At 41.6% G+C, this 22,346-nt stretch overlaps 1 protein-coding gene across 1 annotated transcript in view; it reads left to right on the top strand.

The window, feature by feature from the left end:
* The window catches only part of Spin1 (spindlin 1), an 80,240-nt gene extending 58,243 nt beyond the window's left edge, over positions 1-21,997 (top strand). The window contains exons 4-6 of the mRNA XM_008833212.3: positions 8,029-8,282; positions 12,924-13,157; positions 18,403-21,997. Of these exons, the coding sequence (XP_008831434.1) occupies positions 8,029-8,282; positions 12,924-13,157; positions 18,403-18,602 (688 nt within the window). The 3' untranslated portion in view covers positions 18,603-21,997. The remainder of the gene's footprint in view (positions 1-8,028; positions 8,283-12,923; positions 13,158-18,402) is intronic.
* The last annotated feature ends 349 nt before the right edge of the window (positions 21,998-22,346 follow it).

Raw genomic sequence — 22,346 nt, 5'->3', positions numbered from 1 at the left:
GAGGCAGAGGCAGGTGGAGGCAGGCAGATCTCTGTGAGTTTAAGACTAGCCAGATCTCCATAGGGAATTCCAGGCCAGCTAGGGCTACAGGGAGACCCTGCCTCAGAAAGCGCCCCCCCCCACACACACACATAAAAGAAAGTAAATAATATTTTATAAATCTTACATCTCTTACTTAGTTTTAATGTCAATATTTTAGGCTGGGGATGTAGTTCCATTGGCAGAGCTTGTGTCTACCAGACACAAGCACACAAGCTTGCCCTACCATCACCAGCACTGCAAAAACTATTAAAAATAAACAAATATATTCATTTTGTCTCATCTCACATAGTCTTAGTGTACCACCTGTTAATTATGGACATCTAAATGTATCTTTAAGTAGATTCTAGTTTAAAGAACCTAATTAATAATTCACATCTCTACATTTAATATTGTTCCCCCACCCCCACCCTTGCCACCTCCTCAGACCTCCAGCATTTTTATTTGTACTAGATTGTAGGACAGTAGCTAGAGCTGAAAGTCTGAGGCATTAACTGGTCATTCAAGTGTTGCTCTTTGGACAAGTCTTTTGGCAACAGATCTGACAACAGAAGGCTGAATTGTCCTCAGTTCTTAGGACAGGGCTTTTACATTTCTCTTGGGCTTCTTTGTTTCTGATTCATCTTGGATTCATTATTCAGCTGGCAAAGCACAAAGATGTAAGGAATTGCCTAGACCCTGCAGTGACCTGTTAAAGAAGACCTGAAAGCAACCTGCGTAGGTCCCCACCCTTGTCAGAAAGACCCCTGGGTTAGAAGTTAAACCTGGCCAACTAAAGTCTTAATTCTTGTTCATAATTTCAGATTTTTTTTCTTGTGAGGAGTTGGGGATCAAACCTATGACCTGGGTATGTAGGTAACACACACTACCAGTGAGCTCCACCCCAGTCCTCCTTTCCCAGAACTTTAATAGCTGTGTAGTTGTTTCAGTACTAGACTAATTACTCAGTCACTGAGAACTGTTGCTGAACATTTTCTTGCAGTTTCCTCGTTAGTGATGCCTGTGCATGCTCATCATTTTCTTTCATTAAATCCCTACATATGGACTCCCTGGGATGTGGATATTCCAGTGGTAAGGTATATGGTGTTTTATTTGTTCATGAGACAGATTCTACTCTATGAGCAGATAGAAAATGATACCCTGAGCTGGGCATGATGCTGCATGCCTATAATTCCAACTCTGAGAATGCTGAAGCAGGAGGATCACTGTGAGTTCGAGGCCAGCCTGGGCCACAGAGACCCTGCCTTGAAAAAATGAAAAGGGCTGATGATGTGGCCCAGCGGGAAGAGGCGCTTGTAGCAAAGCCTGATGACCTCATTTTGATTTCAGGACCCACATGGTGGAAGGAGAAAACCAACTCCCACAAATTCTCTGCCCTCCATACATCCGTATACACAACACATACAGAAATACACACTAGATAAAAATACAATAAAAACAAAAAATGCATAATTTGCAGTCAGAATCAATACTCAACGTTTGTTTTACTGTTAATATGGAAGGATCATCCAACTAACCAGAGCTCTGAGAAATTTCTAAAATATCTGAAACAGATGGAAAGAAATGGTATCAAAATATACTGAGCTGTGCTTGAAATAGAAGAATCCTCCCAAATAGAACAATCTAGATTGGTTCCTAGGTTGTCCATGCTGTCAAAGACAGCAAGTGGACAGCACACCTGCATAGGAGTGGCTTGGGTACAAGTTCCAGTCATTAAAAGATGAAATGAATGGGGCAGAGTTGGCACTGGGATGGAAGGTCTGGACTCTCTGGGTGCTGGCCTTTGCCTCCACAGTATAACTTTGGCACCAGAAGCTGCAGAGGTAGCAATTTTGGCTTGGGCTGAAGACATCCTGCAGCTATCAGCTATGGGGGCGGCTAGGGGGACCTCACAAATCATTTAAGGAATTAGGGACAGGTTAGGTGGGTGTAGTTTAATATAGGAGTCCTGTCCAAGGACCAGCATTCTGTAGACTCTTGGTCACAAATGGCTAAAGTATAGAGACTTTTTGTGTTCCTTGCCCTCTGTTACATGAGGGGGCTTCATTAATGAGAATTGAGATATTCATTATTGTCTTCTTTACCCCTTGTTCTATGTTCCCTGAGCCTTAGGTGTAGAGGTTACATTGTAGATGTGCCACTTAGACTTGGGCAATTCACAGTGTCTCTGTGTGACCAGTTGTGGTGCTTTGTAATAGTCTCCCTCTGGTGCAAAAGAAGCTTCTTTGATGAGTGGTGACTGGGATACTTGTCTTTAAATATACGTAGTCTTTAAATATAAGAATACATACTTTGCACATAGTAAGAAATTATATTGGTCTAGGGATGTGACATTTTTGGGGTTTTCTCTAAGATTTATGACCGCCAGCCATGTGTATTTGGCTGTGTTTATAGTATCATACATGAGTTTCCTCTCATTGAGTGGGCTTTTAGTTCAATTGGGTAGCTGTTGATTGCCCTTAGGATAAAAGTGCCACTACTGCACCATGGTTCCTTAGTATTTTTCACTATATGTGATATGTGTAAATATATTCCATTTATGTTGGTGTTATTAGTAAGGTAGTAAAGTGGGAGATTCTCCCCCAGGCTGATCTGGAACTCCATTTGCATCCCAAACTGGCCTCAAACTTGCAGCCTTCTGCCTTAGTCTCCTGAATGTTGGAATTACAGATGTGAACTGTTGCACTGGCTAAGTAACTTTTTTTTTTTTTTTTTAAGATAGAGTTTTACTATGTAGTCCAGGCTGACCTAGAACGCCCTAATCCTCTTGTCTTACCCTCCCAGTGCTGGGATTACAGGTGCTGCCATGGCCTGGCAGTTTGGGGATTCTGAACTGTACCTTGGCTGGGGTGGGCATCCCTAAACACCCTTTGGTTGTTCAGGGGTCAGCAGTGTTCCTGGTTTGTCTCTTCCCCTTCATTTGTTCCACAGCTGAATATATCCAGTGCTCCTGTCAGTCCTGAGTAAAGAAAGCTTTGATAATTTGACATCCACAGAGCTTTATCTTAGGAAGCATTTGTGAGAAAAGTATTCCCTGATTTCTGACATATTCGAAATGTTTTTGCTCAAAGTCAGTCAGCATGTCCCTCCAACTTCTTTCCAACAGGCGCCCTAACCTTGTTATCCGTTGTCTTCTGGGATAACATGTTGCTCTCTAAATCTCATTTCTTTACCTTACATGTTATTTGGTCCCTTTGCCTGGATGCTCAAAGGATGTTGCTGTGTTTTACTGCTGGTGTATCTCTCAGGATCAGCCATCTTTTGACTTCTCAGGGTGCATTTGGTCAAATGCTCTAGTTTAGGTCAGCGTTTTTTGTTGTTGTTCTGTTTTGTTTGCATTTTAATTGAATTTTTGCAGTTTTCATACAATATAATTTGAAGGTATTTAGATCCCCTCCCCTATCCACACTTCTGTTATTGCCCCCCCATGTAATTTAATGTACTCTGTATATGTGTGTGTGTGTGTGTGTGTTTGTGTGTGTGTGTGTATGTATGTATATGTATAAAATAAGGCCTCTAGATTCTGATTTGTGTCCTGAAATGTCCTTCAGTGTGGGACCATCCACTGGAGCCTGGTTAACCTCCCAAGAGTCCCATCCTTGAAAGAATCTATCTCTGCCTCTCCCAGCAGCCATCTGTTGATGCAGTTTCCTTAGGTGTGATTGGACCTTCTTACCCACTTTCTTATATCTATGCTGGGATTTTTTTCTGGTTTGAGCTTCCATGGAACTTATACATGCTGTCACCATTGCTGTGAGTTCATATGACTACCTGACGAGTTGTCTGGAAAACTGTTTGCTTGTTGTGGTCATCGACCACCTCTTGCTCTTACAATCTTTCTGCCCCCTCTTCTGCAATGATCCCTGAGTCTTGGGGAGATGGGGGTAGAAATTTGATACAGGTTTCCTCTATTTATGAATAAGCAGTCTTCAGCCTCTTGTTCTGTGCACATTGACCAGTTGTGTGTTTCTGTGTTAAGCACCAGTTGTTTCATAAGGAAACTTCTCTGGTAAGAGTTGTGAGATGCATTAATCTATGGGTGTAACAGTAGGTCATTAAGAGTCGGTTTAATATGATAACTGTTTAGTAAAAAACTAGTATTTGATTCCTATGTCCTGTGACTAGTTTAGCCTGATAGCAATGTCAGGTATGGGTTCCATCCTAGGATGCAGACCTTAAATCCAAGTAAAGAGTGGTTGGCTATTCCCATAATATTTGTCCACTATTGCATATCTTGCCAGGCCAATTGTTACTGTAGTTCACAGGATTCACAGCTGGAGGATGATATTTTTTTCCTTCCAGTAGCTTGCATAGCACCTTGCATAGCATTATGAGTGCTAGCCAGTTGAGATTCTGAAGTCAGCACCAGCTTGATTTCTCCTTGTTCTATAGCTCATGTATATAGTGTTAGAATTCAACATGAAAAGGCAACATAAAGAAGTAGAAACCAACTTCAACAGATGCAAATAGCTTTATTAGTTACGAAGGGCAATCAACCCTCCCTCGGGAATGGAGATGTTGTGCATTGGGTTTGGGGGAAGTCTGAAATTTATTGGGGGCTAGAAGGGGGTCCTTGGGCTTTTCCTGCATCTTCCCAGAATTGGGGAGGGGAGATGAGGAGTTCTGACAGAGGAACCAGATGTCTTTCACAAGGGGGGGTTATATCTTCTGGAGGGGACTGATTGGGAACCAGACACCTGGGCTAGGGGTTAATATGTTCTGAAATAGATGTAACTTCTTCCTGGCCTGGGAAGCAGGGTAGACAGATGGTCATATTGTTTGTTTGTCAGGCTGATTTCCTTCATGTAGTGTCTTTAGCAATAGGGTCTTTCTTACCATCAAGTTCTGGTGGGTAACCAAGAACATGGGCAGTTAGACCAATTTATCTCAATAACGGTTTTAGTATTCTTCTGTGTCTTTGACTTTAGGTGATAGGCACGTGTGTTATAGCCATTATACCTGTCATCATCTCTGTTTGTTCTTCATGTCTGTTCCTCACCCCATCTGCCTTCTTCACGAACTTTGTGGGTTCCCATGCTGTCATTTCCTCTCATTCCTCTAAGTTAGTCTTTATGTCTAAAAACTTTCCAGACTTCATTTCTTTACCATGCCTGAGTTTTTTCAGGTTGTGTCTTATCTGTCTAATTTCTGAGCTTTTCAGTTTTTGGTATGTGTTCCTATATATGTATTCTCTAGAGCAAGAGAACCAATAGGAGATAGAGGAACATAAAGATTTATTCTGTAAGATTGAGCCATGCAGTATGTAGGTAGAGATGTCTCTAAGACTGTATTCTGCCAACTGGAGACCCAGAAGAGCTAGCTGGTGGTATGTAGTTCAGTCTAAGCACAAGGTTTGAGAACCTGAGGACCCATTGGTATGAGACCTAGTTCAAGAGCAGGAGAAACTGATGTTCCCACGGAAGCCAGTAAGCACAAAGAAACAGGATGAATTCTTCTTCCACCTTTTATTTTCTTCAGCCTCTCAACAGGTTTGCATTGGTGAGGGCACATCTTTGCTCAGCCCAGCAGTTCAAGTGCTCATCTCTTTCCAGAGCATCTTCAGATACACCCAGAAACAAGCATTTAATCTGGACACCCTGGCACAGTCACCTGCACAGTTTCTCTTTCATGATTTCTGTTTGTTTAATGTGGGCCAACAGGTTTCATCTACTGCATGGATATATTTGTCTGACCTATTCCACTACCCATCAAAGCATCAGTCAAGACTGTTTATTTCTTTCCTTAAGCTACTTTTTGTATTGTCCAATAAGATTTTAGGTATGAGAAGAGGTTAGAAAACACCGGGATTGCCCTTCTAGCCTCTGCTCCGCTCCTGTGGCATATTTAAGACGAGGCCCTCTCCAGCCACCTGGGCTGCCTCTGGGCTTTCCTTTATTTCCTTGCCTTCTGATTACTCCCTGCTAAGCTAGGCTTTTCTCAGTGGGGTGGCTTAGCCATAGGGCTCTGTGGTAGAAAGTGTGCTGGATTTCTGCAAAGCCTTCAGGGCAGATAGAGTAGGGTCTGGCCTGTAAGTCTTGTGTTTACTTTATCACTCCCTTTCCCAGTTCCCTTACTTTGGCTCAGCTCTTTATTCCCTCTTGAAGTACTTCTTGGTGGCTCTGGTGTCCTTATGTTTGCAAAAGACCTTTATCTGTCTTCCAGGACCTTTGACTTGGCTAAATTTATACAAGCAGTCAGAATAAGTTATATGTATGTGTGTGTGTGTGTGTGTATACACACACAGACACAGCTTTAACTGATACAACTTACAATGAACTATTTTTAAAATTATCTATGATATATGTCCTGTATACCCATGAAGTGAAAAGGGACTCTTTTCAAAAGGCCTGTTTTGCTCTTGGCATGTAGCAGCACCTCTCAGGTTGGCTTGGCCCTCAGCTCCCAGCCAAGCCAAGCCTCCTCCCTTGTCCTTGCATTTCAAGGTGTAATGTTTTTTTTTCTTCTGATTTCAAGAGCCAGGGTTAGGGGCTAGGGAGACGGCTGAATGGGTAAAGTGCTTTCTGAACAAACCTGAAGACCTAAAGCCTGGGTCTCCAGCAGCCATGTAAAAGCAGGGAATGGAGGTGTAGGGCCAGAGATAGGTGGATCCTAGGAGGCAAGTGTTTATTATAAACTCTTAAAAGGTATATGAGATAGGTCCAGGTATGTCACGAAAAGTGTGTTTCCTAGAGAAAGAAACATAGTGCACCCACATGTGAGCCAGTCCAGTTCCCTAGAGTTAAATGCCTAGTTTATTTTCAGGATTACCAGGGCATTAAAATGATAAGAATTCAAGAGTTACACATATCTTCTTTTTTGTTGTTTTGTTTTGATTTTTGGGGGGTGTGGTATTTTTGAGACAGGGTCTTTCTGTAGCCCCAGCTGGCCTGGAGCTCACTATGTAGACCACTAGCCTTGAGATAGGTCCAGGTATGTCACGAAAAGTGTGTTTCCTAGAGAAAGAAACATAGTGCACCCACATGTGAGCCAGTCCAGTTCCCTAGAGTTAAATGCCTAGTTTATTTTCAGGATTACCAGGGCATTAAAATGATAAGAATTCAAGAGTTACACATATCTTCTTTTTTGTTGTTTTGTTTTGATTTTTGGGGGGTGTGGTATTTTTGAGACAGGGTCTTTCTGTAGCCCCAGCTGGCCTGGAGCTCACTATGTAGACCAAGCTAGCCTTGAACTCACAGAGATCCGCCTGCCTCTGCCTCCTGAGTGCTGGGATTAAAGGCTCGCACCACCACGCTTGGCCTTCACATTTCTTCTTAATTTAAATTGGATTTGTACTATGTAAACTGTATGTGTGTAGTTAGAATTGTAATGCGCCTCATGCAGTCAGCCCTTCTGTTCTTAAACTTGGGTAATTCTGAGGTGATTGAATTAGAGGAAGTGCAGGTGATGAAAAGCTCATTCTTAAGAGGAATTTTCTTGTGCTTACATGTGGTCCCATGCCCAGAATTCTGCTCCTGAAGAGTGTGTTAGACACTGAGCTCTGGGAAGCTGCACATCCAATGCTGCTGCTCCATTATAAGGAGCTGAGCACCTGCATTTCCCTGCATAGGAACATGGCCGTAGCAGCTTGGGTGGTGGTAATGGTGGTGTTTTAGGATATATTTTTATTTTATGTGTATGTGTGTGTCTGCATATATGTACTTCACATGCTTGTCTGGTGCTGGTGCCTGTGGATACCAGAAGGCATGGATCCCTTGGAACTGGAGTTAAAGGCACTTGTGAGCCACCGTGTGGGTGCTGGGTCCACTGCAAGAGTGGCAAGTGCTTTTAACTGCTGAGCCATCTCTTCAGCCATAACAGAGTTTCGCTCTGTTAGCTCAAACTCCCAATCCTGCCTCAGTTCCCTGACTTACCAGTAAAGAGTCTGCACATGTCTTGGGATCCTGTATAACAGGAGCATGTAAGCTATTGGTTGTATTGGATTGGGGTGTGCATACTTGTGAGAATAACACATTATATGTGTGAATACAGAAAACATCGGACCAGTGTGGGGCCAAGCAAGCCTGTGTCCCAGCCCCGGCGGAACATCGTAGGCTGCAGGATCCAGCATGGGTGGAGAGAGGGCAACGGCCCTGTCACCCAGTGGAAGGGAACTGTCCTGGACCAGGTGCCCGTGAATCCTTCCCTATATCTTATAAAGTACGATGGATTTGACTGTGTTTATGGACTAGAACTTAATAAAGATGAAAGAGTTTCTGCACTTGAAGTCCTCCCTGATAGAGTTGGTAAGTTGTTTTTTGTTTTTAACTATTTGTACATTATTACTTTTAAAAGTGATAATTGAAATGGATACTTTTTGATTATTTTACAGTATTAGTATTTTTACTTCTGTCAGATGTCAAGTGCCCCTGATAAACATGTATCACCTAAGACCACAAAAACTGACCCAGAGCAGATGCTTTAGAAACTGTGATTCAGGGAGTTGTGAAGAATATATAAAAGATAGAACATCTCTAAGAGATTTACAAGGTACCATTTTCCCATACAGCTGTTTCTCATGTCTCATCTGGACTCAGGGTGTGATTGTCATTGGCTCACATATCTGCTGTGTTGATTTCACAGCTGAAGAAATCTTTGACCCTGTGTCTTTCCTTGGGTATTATGTGAATGGTGATTGTTCTTTAGAGATGAAAGCATCCAGGATGAGAGCTTTGTCCTTTCTTTAGGGCTTGAACAATGTAGAAGTAGATGGCTTTTATAGTGGGTCATGTGAAATCAGTTTTGCCTTAGAGATGCCAGTTAAGGCACAAGGTCTAAGTAGTGATTACTGATCACAGTTTTAATTAGGGTGGATACACAAGTCAGTGTTACATATTTTAAGGTGCTTTATTATAATTATACTGCTACGTAAAATACTGGTTTTTAGTTTTTCAGAATTAAAGATAAATCTGCTCATTCCCATACAAACATGGTTCAGTTTTCACAAAACTTTAAATTTAACTATTTTACAGTTTCCGTCTTTTTTTTTAGACAAAATCTCGAAGAAAAGGCAACTTGAGCCTTACTCAGGCTAGTCTCCAACTCATGAACTCAAGTGATCCTTGTGTCTCAGCCTCCTGACTAGCTGGGACAGCAGGCCTGTACTATGTGCCTAGCTCTCAACTGTTAATGTCACTGAGCTCATGTTCTGCTCTTGAGTGCATATCTTGTAATTGATCTTGATATCAGTCCAGTCCCCACATTGGAAACTTTAATAAATATTGCCTACAGGCTTTAGAGAAAATCATCCAGATACATCAGCTACCTGTGTTAAGTAGTTGGCATGCCTTGTTTTCTGTCCCATAAATTTGATCCGTGTCCCTATTAGGGAAGACTGCTAGCTCACTTAGCCTTGGTGCATGTTGCTGTGTCCTTTGGCTTCCATAGGACAGAAGGAAACCAGTGCCTCTCTGACTGACCAAGTGCTGCCACAAAGTTAGCTTTGTGTTGTTTTCATCACTGGATGTGAATTGGTGTTGTAAACTAAGAAAACTTGCAAAGAGGAATCTAAATGACACTGCAGATCTGCAAAATGTTTTATTGTATGCCTCATTCAGTTAGTAGTTAGGTTGGGAGGGGCCAGGAGGCTGGTCTTGAACCTGCTGCCATTTTTCTGCCTCAGCCTCTGGAGGGCTGGGGTGGGGTTAGAGGCATGAGCCACCATGCCTGGCAAAACACATACTCTTATAAAGCGTCAGTATTTATTCACTGTGATAGTTGAATCTGAAATACTTGCCTTTTATATTCTGTGTAGGAGGAAACTGTCTTTTTTAGCCTACTTCAGTTAGTACTTTGAATTGTATTTGTAAAAGTTACAGCAATGTGGGGAAAAAGCCAGCTGAAGGGCATGGGACGACTTCAACTATTCCCAAGGCAAGGTTTGGGCCCTTAGTGCCCATAGGCTGTTTAAGAGGTTCACAAGTCAAAATTATTTTTCTAACATTAAGATAGACTTTGTCCTTTTGACATGGAGTTCCCCTGTCTGCCTGCTGGGAAGGTCTGCATAACTCAGCACACACACAAACCATGTGTGGTGGTACCTGATACATTGATAAAAAGTTCGCTCCGAGGGCAAGACTGGCACTGCAAAACACGGGGCAGAAGACACCACACAAAATTTGCTCTCATTTTTAAGTGTTTTTTTTTTTTATAGCACTAGCATGTGAAGTTGTTGTGAGTTAGCTTTCCAGAGCCTTTTTGAAGTTCTGTGACCATTAAGGGCCCCCCCCCCCCCCCGCCCCCAGCCTTTGGCATCCATTATTCTTTCTGCCTTAAGGAATTTGGCTACTGTGGGCACCCTGTGATGGCAAACAAAATTTGTTTTTCTGTGACTAACTTATGTCATCCAGAAAAATGTGCTCAGGCTTGAGACACATGGATAGCATGTGGCATGAGTTCCTTCCCTTTTAAGGCCAAAAGTCATGTTCTGGTGTATACATACATACATAGTCCCTTTTGTTTATCCATGACCCCTGGTTGTTTCCACGACTTGGTGGCATGTAAGACTGTGAGTTATGCTGCTGTGAACATGGTGACACCCAGAAGTGGTGTTGCCTGATCATGGGGTCATCCTAATTTGCATTTTCTAAATGGAATTGCCATATTGTTTCTCCATAGTTGGTGGTTTTACAGTCCCACCAACAGTGCTCAAAGGTTTCTGTTCTCCCTCCCTCCCAGCATTAGCATTTTCTGTTTTGATAGTAGCCACCCATCGGTATTGTGATTTTGATGTGTGATTAACAATATTGAGCATCCCCTGCATATTTCTTAGCCATTGATGTATATTTGTGGAGAAATGTCTCTTCAAATTATTTCATTTTTTTAAAAATCAGATGGGGGGGTTCTTATGTTGTTAAAGTTCTTTGATCTGGAGACAGGTAGGTGTAGTGTGCCAGTTTGAAAAGTTTTAATGATAATTGATTCACACTCTGTGCTGCAACTGACCACTTAGGAGCTACTCCTTGTGGGCTTTGGATGGAGACTCATCCATCCATCATATCTAGATAAAAATCTAGAATTATTTGAAAACAATCAGAATTCTCATTTTCAACAGTATATCTTTGTAAAGCCGATCTTACACAACTGAAAATATGGTTTGAATGCTAAAGTATATATGAGAATCAAGCTGTGTCTAAAAGCTAGATATAAGGGGGCTGGAGAGAAATGGTTTAGTGGTTAAGAATGCTAACTGAGCATTCAAGAGGACCACAGTTCAAATTCTGGCACCCATGTAACAAGCCAGGTGTCCAGCAATTGCCTATCACACCATCTCAGGGATCTGACACCATCTTCTGTCCTTTCTGCATGCCTGTACACACCACAGGTGCTCACACACACATAAGTAAAAATCTTAATTTTTAAAAGCTGGACATGAAGACATTCGCAAAATTGTAAAATGTCACTTTTATTAAACTTCTGTTAGAAAATAGTTTTGAAACCTGCTGGCATGAAGAAACCATTAGAGGTGTGTGTGTGTGTGCCCATGTGTGTTTTAACTATCATGAAGAGGAGATTTCGTGCCGTCTGATTACTGCTGCGTATGTAAAACCACCGTGCACATTGTATAGCCTAATTAAATTTAGTAGCAATACACTTGCAAGAAAACCTGAACTTCTTTTCCTTTTGATTTTGATAGGAAAATTTGATGAAAGTAAAGATTTAGATAGTTGTCAAAATTGTGAGAACTGGAGAAACTTGAAAGTCCAATCTCTCATAATTTCCCCAGTATCAAAAACAAATATAAAAGGCTAGTAATTCGTCACTTGCTTTTTGTAAGAATGGCAGAGTAGGACTGGGAGGTCCCTGTCCCTGTGCCTTTAGGGCAGGAGGTCCACCTTCAACCTCCTAGGCTATCTTGATAGCTGCTAGCCTGGAGCTATGCTCTAAGAGTTAGAAACAGGGAGAGGGCCTCTGCTGTCCTGGGCATGTCCAGATAATAAAGATGTAAACAAATCCACTAAAGATTGTTTTGGGAGAACAGCAGAACATGATGCAGATGGTAGTGCTGTTGTCTCTGGCAGGCCTGGAGTTCTAGGGACCTTGCTGTGGAAGGAGCCTGCTCCCCAGAGGGGAAGAGTGTCTGAGCAGAGAGGATGTTCTGCAAGGAGAAGAGCAATGGGACCCTCCAGGAGGAAAGGAGGGACAGAAAGGGGGGGAGGGCAGAAAAGATGGGAAAACCTTGGGACATTTTAAATGACAATCTGATTCAAATACCACAATGATGATTCTGGTTGCTATGGAGAATGACTGTAGGCATTAGAGTAAAAACCTGGATTCACAGAACATGAAAATAGAGATAAGAAATGAAGCATCAGTTTCTTTCAAAACCACGTCAAACGTATCCTAAGGTTAATATCTTTAAAGTTTTTTCTTTCAATGTTATGTGTAAGGGGGTACATATAGAGGTCGGAGGACAGCCTGTGGGAGTCATTCTTCTCTACCATGGCATCTGCTACTCAAGCTCAGGTCACCAGGTTTTCAGAGAAGTGCTTCTACCTACGGAGCCATCTTACTGACCAATTTCTTAGTTTCAGTAAATGTTAATAGGAAGAGCAACTGTATATGGGAACTCTAGTGTTTCTGCAACTCTTCTGTGAACTTGACATTAACTCACAGTTTAATTGTTATATAAACAGTAACATCGAATGCCTTGAATGAACACTTCAGATCTGTGATTTGGTTGTAATACTCCAGAAAATTTTAAGAAATGAAAAATAGATTGTTGACTTGGCAGTTTCTTTCCTGTTTAGTCCACCACTGTACTGGGCCCTGGTACTTTGATGGTTGTACGGTTTAAAGTTCTGCTGATGACTCTTGTGTTCACTAATGAGTTTTGTCTTGTTAGTAAATACTCGGTGAAACATTTCATTTCTTTTCTTTAATTTCAGCAACATCTCGAATCAGCGATGCACACTTAGCGGACACGATGATTGGCAAAGCAGTGGAGCACATGTTTGAGACAGAGGACGGCTCTAAAGATGAGTGGAGGGGGATGGTCTTGGCTCGGGCACCTGTCATGAACACGTGGTTTTACATCACCTATGAAAAAGACCCTGTCTTGTACATGTACCAGCTCCTAGATGATTACAAAGAGGGCGACCTCCGCATCATGCCCGATTCCAGTAAGTACGCTGGAAACTTGTTTTTGATCATTTGAAAGAGATTTGTGTTTTAGCTAAAGTATTTGAGTAATTGCTTTGCAAGTAAGTTTTTGGATTTGTGATTGTTGCACACAAGTATACACTGTCGAATTTTTCCTAGATGATAAAATATTTGATTACTTTGCTTTTGTAATAAAATAGAGATTATTTTAAACTTTTTACAAATATTACAATGAAAATTTTACTTGAAAGTATGTGATAGTATGGGGAAGAGTAAAGTAAGTCCGCTCCAGTCAGCCTCAGTAGCTGTCTCATTGCCAGTCTAATTTTACCTGCTTTTTCCCAGTCAAATTATTTTGAAGCTGATTATCAGTGTTGATAATTTTATCTGTAAATACTGAACTTTGGAGAACACTGATTTCAGAAAGCTATTAATTGGGTCTTGAGATGTAACTTAGTGCTAGAGAGAGGGCTTGCTGAGCACACATGAGGCCCTGACCTGAGCTGAATCCCTAGCACTACAAAAACAAAACAAAACTTGGAACCCGAGAGGGAACCTTTTAGTAGCAACTAGATTACAGGGTTTCAATTCATGTGGATAAAGTAGAAAAGAGTGCATGAGACATAGTTTCATGAAGCTTGTTAATTGAGACAGCCTCATTGTATAGGAGAAATTGGCCTGGAACTTGTTTTATATTCTAAAACTGGCCTTGAACTTGTGATCCTCCTACCTCAGCCTCCAGAATGCTAGGATTCATAGGAATACACCATTATGCTCAGCCAGGTTTGGCTTTAAACACCAAAGTTTTTATTTAGCTATGATTTTGTGTCATATAGTTAACTCAGTCGTTTTTAGTATGTTTGTCAATATGTGAGGTCCTTGTGTATCGGTCAGCATTAGAGCACTGGTACTGCATGGGAGGGAGCCACACTGTGTTCACAGATACGTCTGGTCCTCACAGCATCAGGGCTAGGGCTAGCACACTGTTACTACATCAGGAGACCACAGCCTTTTGCATTTCTCCCTCCCTCCCCCTCCCTCCCTCACTGCTTTTCTTTATTTTACACACATTTCGCACATTCTTGCCTTGCAATTTTCTATTATTGAATTTTTGTGATTTTCATACAATATAATTTGATGATATTTTTTATTCTTTTTATTTTATGTGTATGTGTGTATTGCCTGCATGTAGGTAAGTGCACCCATGTCAATGCCTGAGGAGGTCAGAAGAGGTTGTCGGATCCCCTGGGACTGGAGTTACGCATGGTTGTTAGCAGCCGTGGGTGGGGGGCGCTGGGGTTTGAACCAGGGTCTTCTGCAAGAACATTCAGTGTTCTTAACCACTGAGCCGTCTCTCCAGCCCCACCCAGACTGGTCTTAAACTCCCTACCTAGCTGAGAATGACGTTGAGCTTCCTGATCACCCCTTTGGCCCCCACCACACCCAGATTCTTTATTTCTGATCTCCCTATCCCTTCTTCCCAACTTGAATCGGCCCATAAATTCACTTTCTATGTGGATTTTCCTGTGGTGGACTTTAAGTGGATTTTATGGGGTCTTCTGTGACTAGCTTTTTATTTAGCATGATTTCAAGGTTCCTCTATGTTGTAACATGCATTAGAACTTTAAAGACCATTGTATGGATGATGCCATCTTTAATCTCTTTATCCATTGATTGCTATTTAAATTGTTTCTGTGTTTTGGTTTCTATGAATATTGCTGCCATAAGCATTTGAGTCTGAGATTCTCTGTGGGTGTTTCTCAGAGAGTGTGTCTTGCCTTGGAATCGTTAGGTCATGGTGGCAACTCCAGGTTTCATTGTTCGGCTTATACCTCTTTTACTTTGCCTTTAAGAGCATGAGGCTCTGCTTCCCTACTTTCTCACCAGCACTTGCTTGTTTTAAATTCATTCTAGCACTGCTCCTAATGAGTATGAAATGGTTTCCCTGGTGACCTATGCTGTCAAGGAATCTTTTCCTGTTCTGTTGGCCGTTTGTGTATCTTTGGTGAAATATCTGTTCAGATTCTGATCTCATGTTTTAATTAGGTTGTCATTTATTATTAGGTTGTGAGAGTCTGTATTCTAGGTACAAGTCCTTTACTGGATATGTGATATGCTGAAAGGAGAGGTCCTTTGGTAGACTGTCTTTTCACTTTGTTGTTGGGGGATGGGATGGGTTTGCAGCACAGCCTTGCTATATAGCTTAGGTTGGCCTGCAGTTTACTATACAGCCCAGGCTAGGCTCAAATTCTCTACCTTCTTGTACCAGTCTCCCAAGTCCTGGGATTACCGGCACTACCATGCTAGCTGTCTTTTCAGCTTCCTTGATGATAGTCTTAGACACTAAGGTTTTTAACTTTCAGATCCAGTTTATCTGTTTCTTTTGTTGCTTGTATTTTGGTATCATAAGAATAATATAAGCATTTCTTATAAATCCAACATCATGACTTTTTTAAAAGTGTTCTAATTTGAAATATTTTTGAATTAACATTTGTGTATAAAATGAGGTAAGGTGTAAGGGTCTCAGCTTCATTCTTTTTCACGAAACTCCACTTGACTGAGTGCCATTTGCTGAAAAGACTATTCTTTTTTCTTCGTAGAATGGTTTTGGCACCTTGTTGAAAATTAGTTGACAGTAGCTGTATGAATGGTAGTAAGTATTAACATTGGGACTGAGACAACCTTTGTTCATTTCTAGGACTGCTGTGGCTGTTCTGGGCCCTTGCGATTCCATATGAATTTTGAAATCAGGTTGCCGCCATAAGCATTTGAGTCTGAAGAAAGTCTGCTTCAGGGCTGGAGAGATGGCTCAGTAGTTAAGACACTAGCTGTTCTTGCAGGGGACACCTACAGTGGCGACCTCATAACCGCCTTAACTACAGTTGCAGAGATTTATACCCTCTTCTGGCCTCCATGTGCACCAGGCATATATATGGTACACTCGCATACATGCAGGCAAATACTCATACAGATAAAACAAAAACAAAGTCTGTTGAGATTCGGGTATTGATGGTGTGGAGTCTGTGTGGAATAGTCTTAACAAGGTTAACAAAAGTTAGCAAGTCTTCAGATCTGTGACCGAGGGTGCTTTTGAATTTACTGAAATTTTTGGTATGTTTGAACAATGTTTAGAATTTTCAGTGGGCAAACTTTGCATTTCTTTTGTTAAACTTGCCTCTAAGTATTTTATTCTTTTTGATGCTACTAGGAATGGAATTGTTTTCTTATTAGAATTTTTGGACAAGCCTATTTGTTTGGTTTTTGTTTTGTTTTTAAACAGTGTCTTGGTATGTAGCCTAGAGCTCAAACTTAAGATCATTCTGTGCTGGGATTAGAGACATTCACCTCTCCCAGGCCAAACCTCTACAAGTTTGTGCACTTTTTTTCTTCTTAGATCCAGTCTTCTTGTGGCTGCAGCTGGCCTGGAACTTGCTATGTAGACCAGGCTGGCCTGTATTTCACAGACCTCCCCCTGCCTCTGCCTCCCGTATGCTGGGATTAAAGGAGTGTGCCACCATCTCTGGCATTTGTGTACATTTTTTGCAGAGGGAATTATTTGTGTCCACCAGGATTCACTTATCCTAAGAGCATTCCTTAAGCATTTCTCCAGCCTGTGTTAAGTTCATTTTTAACATTTTTGTGAAGAAATGTCCAAAGTAAGCACTGCTAATCTAATAAATAGAAGGGCAATGTCCTTGCACATAGGTCTCAGCACAGTATGTCCAGCCACTTGGTCTTTCCCCTCCTTCCTCCAAGCTTCTTAAGTTTCCTGTGAGTGGTGTGGAAGTTTATTTCCCATTAGAAATAATGGTGGTGCTCGGATAATAACCCCTTCAGCGTGGTTATTGAGTTCTTCCCTGGGTTCTCAGCGTTACTGTTAAGTTAATGTGGGTTTATGCATTTGGAATTCTTTTATAAACCTGAGTTTCCGTGAAAGTGTATAGTAGGACTGTGCTGCCCAAGGGAAGGTGTTTTGGAAAAGAATGCAGCTTAAATTTCCTTTTACTTCCTGCTTTAAGGACTGTGGGGTGCACATTTCGTTTGTATTCTGAATATTTATACCAGAGACCACAGCAGCAAGTTTCAGATTGTGTTTAGTGAGAACTTAACTGTAATCAGAAGTAAAGTATTATTAATGTAAATGTTACATGGTCCAAACTAGGATGCTTGTGTGAGTAAGCTGGTTCCCTACTGATTGTGCCAGGGTAACACAGGCTGCTTTGTACAGCTGAGACGTCTGGCCCCACCTGAAGTCTTTCTGTTCCCAAGGAAGAAAGTTTGGCAGTATTCAGAATCTCTAAGAAGTGCCTTAAAATACGCTGTGACTGCCTTGCACCCCCACCCCCATCCCAGTTTGTTTTGTTGTATAGTTTGTATAGTGGCAGCTTGCTGTCATGCCCTGCTTTCCCAGAGGTGTGGTTCTGCCACCTGGGGCACTTGCAGGTGTGCAGGTCTACCCTTAGAGATTCTGTTCTCTGGATCTGAGGTGAATTTACTTAGTGCTTACTACTGATAAAGCATGGGGAGTCTCTCATTCTGAAACTCGGTTGAAAGATGATTTGGATTGCTTTGAGGTTGAGAGGGGAAGCTTTAAAGATTCACAGAGTAAAACCAATAATGCTTCAGCATTTTCAGTGAGCCGTGTGTTCTCAGGACTCCCTGTAGGAAATACCTGCTTTGAAAAGCCATTTCACAGTCATTTAAACTACTTTTAGATAATTGCAGTTAAAATTTAATATGATCCCAAGGAATTTTGGTTATAATTTTAAAATTGTATTATTCTCATGCATCTGTCTAAAATGAGGGTCAGGAAAACATTTTGTAAATAGTGGGCTTTTATTTTGTTTTGTTTGAGGGGGGTAGGAGTTGGTTTGGTTTGATTTGGTTTTGAGGAAGGATCTCACTGTAGCATTGACTGACATGGAACTCACTGTGTTTGTCAGGCTGTCCCAGGTTCTGGGATTAAAGGTGTGAGCCACCTTGTCCCACCCTTGTAAGTGATATTTTACTAGAGCACAGTACATCCATTCGCTTCTGGACTGTCCCTGGCCACTTTGTTGCTGCATTTTCTTAGTCAAATGGTTGGAACATTGACCTTGTACCTGAGGTATATACCAGGTGCCCCTTTAAGAAAGTGTTGACTGACTGGCAGATGATCATGGTGAACTCAGGACACATGATATATATGGTTTTTAATTGATACGTGCTGCTAAGCTTATGATGGGGTGTACCAACAAATTTACCTTATTTTTCTTTTAAATACAGATGATTCGCCTCCAGCAGAAAGGGAGCCAGGAGAAGTTGTGGACAGCCTGGTAGGCAAGCAAGTGGAATATGCCAAAGAAGATGGCTCCAAAAGGACTGGCATGGTCATCCACCAAGTAGAGGCCAAACCCTCCGTCTATTTCATCAAGTTTGATGACGATTTCCATATTTATGTCTACGATTTGGTGAAAACATCCTAGATGTCATCACGAACTTTGCCAAATTTGTGGAACTATTAAATGTATAATTTGTAGACATAAAGACTTGATTGCTTTCCAGTTTAATGAAAGCTTAGATGTCCCTGCGAACCCACAATCTCCACCAGCAGAGCTGGTGTTGTTCTGACTAGTGCAGATTGATTCGAACACAAGGCATCTGTGAGGGGATCATCTCTCTTCAGAGCATCTGTATGAGGGGAATCTTCCCTCTTACAAGAAGACTGTCTGTTGGGGTTACAGGCAAGGTGGTAAAAGTTAAGCTAGTATCATAGTCATTTAAATCTGAATAGGTCGTAACCATTTTCTCCTTTGCTCTTAACACTGTCTTATTCTGCTGCCACAATGCAAGCATAGTTTGTTATTTTTGTTACTGCCTTTTTTTGAGAGATTATGTATCTATAGCTACCTGTCTAGATCTGCACCTGTGTGCCTATATTACACACACACACACGCACACACACAGGCGCACACACACACACACACACACAGGCACACACTCACCACTGGCAGTCCTTTCCTCATGGATTGATGTGGGGGTGATACAGTTTTCTCCAGTTCAACAGGAGTGCTTAACTCAAGTCAGTCGTATTTATGATATGCCTGCTCTTTGTTTAAAATTAAATTGGGGCATAGGACGCACACAGGGGCATTTAGATTGTTTTGCAAATCAGAATTTCAGAGTATCATTTCTTTTGGAGGCTTTTAACCATAAGTCCAAATGTAAATTAGTTGTAAACAGTTAATGACCCACAGTAGAATTTAGTAAATTGTTGTGAAATCTGGGTAAAAGGCTGCCTTCAATTCTAAGCTTTGTAATCATTTTTGTTGTTGTTGTTGTTTACACTTCAATCATAAATACTTTTTAAGTAAAAGCCAGGTCCTTGGTTCACATGGTACCATGAAGGTGTGCTTTAGATGGCACATCTGGTCTATTTGTACACATCAGTTATCAAAATATTAGTACATGGGTTTAAAAGGCAACAGTATATCAGTGGTTTGTGTGTGTGGTAAATTCCTGGAAGAACAGTGCGTTTGTAATTCGAAATGGAAGTTTTAAAAATGGCATTGTTGCCTTCTAACAAGTTCTCTGGGACTTTTTAATTTTTATTACTATTATTGTTGACATATGATTATGATCAGAAGGCCTCATCTCCCTGCCCCTTCCCCCTGGCTTTCCTTTTTCCCCCCCACAGAGAATGTTGGACAAACACCAGCCTCCTGTCTTGACTGGTTGTGGAGGTGTCTCTGTTCTTGCTCTGGGTGTGCTGTTGATGCAGGTTCATTCCCTCTGTGGCCCAGGCTTTGCATGTCAGTAATGTGTTACTGTAGAAGGCTCAGGCATCCTTGTTGGCTTGTGGGTATAATAGCAACTCTTCACCACAGGGCCCTTTCATGGCTTATTCCTGCAGGGTTGTTTGTAACTGAAGTAGAACTGAAAATGTGGTTGGTTGACCAGCCAACTGGCCACTCTCACTAGTGGTTTGACAGCTAGAGAAAGGCCATATGTGAAAACCAGTCTTTTGTAGAGATTGGAACTCTTACCTGTGGCTTGAGCAGACCCCACATAGGCATGCTATCAGACAAACACCAGAGGTTTAGAGTTCAGGTCTGCCTACTTCTGTTGGGGCTCTTCCCGATATAAGAGATCATTCCCTGGTGTTAAGGCCTCTCAGTGCATGGTCTGCTGGATACCCATTTTAGCCTTCACAGAGGCTGATGCCTTATGCTTCTGGATGGTCATGGTTCTCATCATGTGAAAACAGTACCTCAGTTCTCTGTCCCTGGCTGCAGTCACCCTTTGCATTTCCCATGTGCTCCCAGGGACAAGCTTCTCAAAGCAGTGTGATAGACCCTAGTCTTTGGTGCTTCTAGTACATGTGACCAGGTGTCGTCCTGCAGGTCTGCTGTGTGTCTTCCTGCATGTAAATCTCAGTGTAGAGCCTGGTTCCTGCAGCCCATGCTGACATTTGTGGCACAAATAAGTGAGTGTGTCTGGCATGTACTGACAGTGCAGAACATGGCATGATGACTTCAGGCTGGAAAGGAAGTTCCTTTTGAAGTGTTCCTTTTGAGGGTTAGGTAAGTTGAAATATTTCTGCCCTTATTAAATGACTTGCATTGTGGATTTCTGCAAGCACCTATGGTGACTTTGGTGCACTCATGATCTCCTGGTGTAGAGGACTGCAACATCATGATGATGGCCTGGATCACTGTTCCATTTATTACCCTGAGGGCTGGGGAAGGGGAAGAGTTTTTTGGTTGTTTTTCCATTTTCCCCTCATTCTTTCTTTTGGTGGCTTCCACCATGGTTAATGGTGACTGACTCTGCTCCTGAGCCCTGCTACCTTGGGCTTCCTTCAGGCTCATGGTCAGATCTGCATGCGTTGCTTGCATTGTTCTGGTATCTGAATGTTGGTTCCTTGTTTAGGAGTTTAACATTAATTTCCAAAATTATCATGGGGCTTGTGGCAACACAAGGCGTGAATCTGTGTATAAAATTTATTGGCCTTCCTCACTTACCTGCTCTAGTATCGTATCGTGTGTGCGTGCGTGTGTGACGTCAGGCTGCCACGTAAACTTCAGAGAAGAACCTTAAAAAGCAGACCATCCTTTTTTGCATGCTCTAAGTAGAATGTTCAATGTAACTAACTAAATTGCATGTTAAAGAGACTTAGGTTTTTTCTTTCTTTCCTTTGATTTGCTTTCAGTTCCCTGTATATTTGCTTACTGTGCTGTTCTAGTGGTTGTAGGATAACGATGCACTGGTGAAGCAAACGTAGCGCCGATGAAGGTGATTCCAGTTGTATATGTCACGCAGCATCCGAAGGGACTGTGCACGCTCTAAAAGTCACAGTTGCTTCTAAGCCAGATTTCATTTTTGTTCTTGTTTTATGTGCCAAACCCCAAAGTGCATTGGGCTTGAATCTCTGAACACTGTAGACCCATTAGAAAGAAGACTGTTCTGATTGTCACAAATTGTAGTGCCTGAAAACACTTACGCTGATTGTCTATGAAGTGAAAATCCTCCCAAGACAAACAGGAACAGTTGTGGAGATGCAGTGACCGTGGAGGATATCTGTTCCTTGGGATGCTGCGCTCTTTGTACTCCATCCATTGTTGGTGCAGTTTGAATGAGCGAGTGGAGTTCAGAGGTCTTTGTGCTCACGTTTAAAACTAGGTAAACGACCTCATTTTTTGAGCTTGAATTCATTTTTAATTTTAATTTTATTTTATACAGTGTGTAGACAGTTCCCTGTTCTCTGCATTTAGAAGTATACACAGTATAAATCTGTTAATTCTGTAAGTAATTTTTATAATTATGATGTAACTCTATCCTTCCTTAAAACATTCAAAATAAACCCTTTATGTGCAACTTCTGACTGTAGCTTTTGTACTGATGAGCAAAATGTGTTGACTGTTTCTGAAGGGAGTTCTTAAGCCAGTTAATTATTTGCCCCACATGTAAACATCATATTTGGTAGAAACAAAGGCAATGTACATTTTACTTGAATTTAACGGCGGTTAAGTCACTAGCACTGTAAGAGCCAAGAGTGGTCGTCTATTCCAGGTAGAGCTCTTTAATATTTCTGATTGATGGTAATGGGAAATTTAGTTAACCATGACCTTTAAGTTTAAAGCAGTTATTGTAAGTAGAACTTAGTAATGTGTGTTTAATATTTTCACACCTACTTGTCCTTTGAGTATTGCTTATAGTGCTATGATACT

The sequence above is a fragment of the Nannospalax galili genome, unplaced genomic scaffold (genome assembly GCF_000622305.1).
Source record: "Nannospalax galili isolate Female #2095 unplaced genomic scaffold, S.galili_v1.0 scaffold1456, whole genome shotgun sequence".
In the NCBI taxonomy this organism is placed as follows: Eukaryota; Metazoa; Chordata; class Mammalia; order Rodentia; family Spalacidae; genus Nannospalax; species Nannospalax galili.
This window is presented reverse-complemented; position numbering and strand designations above follow the sequence as displayed.